Source organism: Cebus imitator, unplaced genomic scaffold (assembly GCF_001604975.1).
Source record: "Cebus imitator isolate Cc_AM_T3 unplaced genomic scaffold, Cebus_imitator-1.0 Scaffold30, whole genome shotgun sequence".
NCBI classification, from domain to species: Eukaryota; Metazoa; Chordata; class Mammalia; order Primates; family Cebidae; genus Cebus; species Cebus imitator.
The window spans coordinates 9,338,488-9,341,300 of record NW_016107345.1 but is presented as its reverse complement, the minus strand read 5'-3'; the positions used below and the strand labels follow the sequence as shown (position 1 = coordinate 9,341,300).

Sequence of the window (2,813 nt, the reverse complement as noted above, 5' to 3'; positions counted from 1 at the left end):
AAAAAAAAAATAAATAAATAAATTAAAAAACCTCTAAAATACCAGGCTTTTAATGAAGTTTGTTATGCACATTTTATTTATTTGTGTATTTATTTTGAGATAGAGTCTCCCTCTGTCACCTAGGCTGGAGTGCAGTGGCCACGATCAGTGACTCAGTGTAACCTTGACCTCCTGGGCTCAAGCAGTCCCTCCACCTGAGCCTCCCTAGTAGCTGGGATAACAGGTGCCCACCATGGCGCTTGACTAATTTTTGTATTTTTTATAGAGACAGGATTTCGCCATATTGCCCAGGCTAGTCTCGAACTTCTGGGCTCAAGTGAACTGTCTGCATTGGCCTCCCAAAGTGCTGGGGTTATAGGTGTGATCCACAGCACCCAACCCTGTTATGCACATTTTCAAAGCTACTTATTAAAAGATAAAAACGTTTTATTTGATGGCTTTATTCTTTTCATTTTGTAAATAATAGCTTTCGGATTCACTTTGGAAAGTGCTTGGGGCTCTGGAAGAGCTGGACCAAGCTATAGTATGCCATTGCATGCTGCAGTACAGATGACAACTGAACAGGTATTTTATTCTCTTTTATTTTATAATCTAAAAGTGAATTTTAAATGTTGAAGATTTGTATTTGAAAAAACAGGATGAATATATTTGTGATCTTCAGATATATTATGAAACATGTTACAGAGTAAATAAAATATATGTATTTGTTAGCATTTATATAAAAAATACTGATAAAGGATAAATCCGTACATGAACATTTGTACCTAACATACAAACACATGTTATTGTTTATGCATGGCATATTTTGTATTTGAAATGTTTTAAATGCTCAAGTAGTCATTTTAAGAAATATTGAAACTTACTTCTCTCAGTAAGCTTGCAAATGCAGTGCTAAAGAATTAACTCCAAATTCTTCACATTAACTTTGTCTAACTTGTAATTTAGGATGAGTTATGCTGAATTTCTTTGAAAAAAAATCATATAAAATAAGTTAATGCAGATCAATTAAAAAATAACACTAAAACTTTTTTGATGTCTGTACCCACCAGTGTTAGTCCTTTCGTCTGCTAATTGTAGTTACCATATTTACCCTGCTTATTGTTAGAAGGACTTGAGTTTGTGTCTGGTAGGTAAACCCCAGGTTACTTACGATTTTTAGACCCGTCCTGATTTCTTCTGAGCTGTTGCTGTGTGTTCATGTGTTAATCTTCAAAAATGTCTGTTTCACATATATGTTGATATAAAATTGGACTGACCTAAGTTTAAATAGTCAACTAATTTAGCATAATAAAATTATCCTGTAGTGCATGGCAAGTTCCGTATCGCAGTAATAATAAATGAAATGTCATTGACCTGGCAGGACTGACAAAATATTTTGTATACAACTGATAGCATCACAGAACTGTAATGGCAGAAAGAATCTTAGAGACAATGTAAATTTAGTTCATCCCTTTCATTTTATAGGAATAAGACACAGGACCATAAAGGTCAAGTTTTGCCAAAACTTGTATATAAGGTTACTTGTGATAAAACTGTGACTGAAACTCAGGACATAAAACTCTTCTATATTTTTTTTTACTTCCTGACAGCTAAAGCACTTGTTCATTCTGTCTTCAGTGAGCGGTATAATCCCAGAGTTGATTTGTGTGCCTTTCTGGCATTTGACTTTTTGTGTGTGTGTGTGTGTGTGTGTGTGTGAATTTAATTTAATTTTAATTTTTTAATGTTTGGGGACAGAGTGTCTCTCTCCCAGGCTGGAGTGCAGTGGCATAATCATGGCTCACTGTATCCTTGACCTACTGGGCTCAAATGATCTTCCCACCTCAGCATCCCTAGGAGCCACAATTACAGGCACACACCACCATGGCTGGCTAATTTTTTAGAGACAGGATCTCTTCACTATGTTGTCCAGGCTGGTTTCAAACTCCTAGGCTCAAGTGATTCTCCCACCTTGGTCTCCCAAAGTGCTGAGATTATAGGCTTGAGCCACCACTCCTGGCTCATTTGACATTAACATCAGTTAATTAACTAAATGATTTGAAATCTGACTTAAGTACAAGTATTTTAATTAGTTTTTTTTACATTGTTTCTTTTTGCTTTTTATTGTAGCTTAAAACAGAATTTGACAGATTGTTTGAAGATTTAAAAGAAGATGATAAAACCCATGAAATGGAACCAGCTGAGGTATTGAGCCATTATTTTTTATTTAAGACTACTCAGAATGTTTAAATATGCTTATAATCTACTTTTTGTTTAATCACAGGATCAGCTCTTCCAGATTCTGCATGTAAAAAAAGAAATGGCTTACTGTATTTCTTTTTATGACTTTTTGTTTATAGGCTATTGAAACACCACTACTTCCACATCAAAAACAAGCTCTAGCATGGATGGTGTCACGTGAAAACAGCAAAGAACTTCCACCATTCTGGGAACAGCGAAACGACTTATACTATAACACAATAACAAATTTTTCTGAGAAGGACCGACCAGAAAATGTCCATGGAGGAATTTTAGCTGATGATATGGGTTTGGTAATTATTTTTTTCTTTAGTTAATATAATCTAATTTTGTGATAATGATTTTCTAGGAAGTAATTCTGAAGTAAAAAGAGATAGGAATATGTTGGTATTAGTTTGGGACTAGATTTTACTATCTTTGTAGAACACAGTTTTTCCTATAGTTTTTACTTAAAATAGTGGTAAACTTTTGGTTTGGTTAAAGTACAATTGAAATAGGTGTGTTTCTCAATGTTCTTATTTCTTTTTTTTTTTTTTTTTTTTTTTTTTTTTTTTTTTTTTTTTTTTTTTTTTTTT

At 33.7% G+C, this 2,813-nt stretch overlaps 1 protein-coding gene across 7 annotated transcripts in view; it reads left to right on the top strand.

Moving 5' to 3' along the window:
- Window positions 1-2,813, top strand: part of HLTF (helicase like transcription factor) — a 54,493-nt gene that overhangs the window by 12,422 nt on the left and 39,258 nt on the right. For all 7 annotated transcript variants that reach the window (XM_017523809.2, XM_017523806.2, XM_017523808.2 and 4 more), the window contains exons 5-7: window positions 467-564; window positions 2,110-2,184; window positions 2,340-2,531. In XM_017523809.2, the coding sequence (XP_017379298.1) occupies window positions 467-564; window positions 2,110-2,184; window positions 2,340-2,531 (365 nt within the window). The remainder of the gene's footprint in view (window positions 1-466; window positions 565-2,109; window positions 2,185-2,339; window positions 2,532-2,813) is intronic.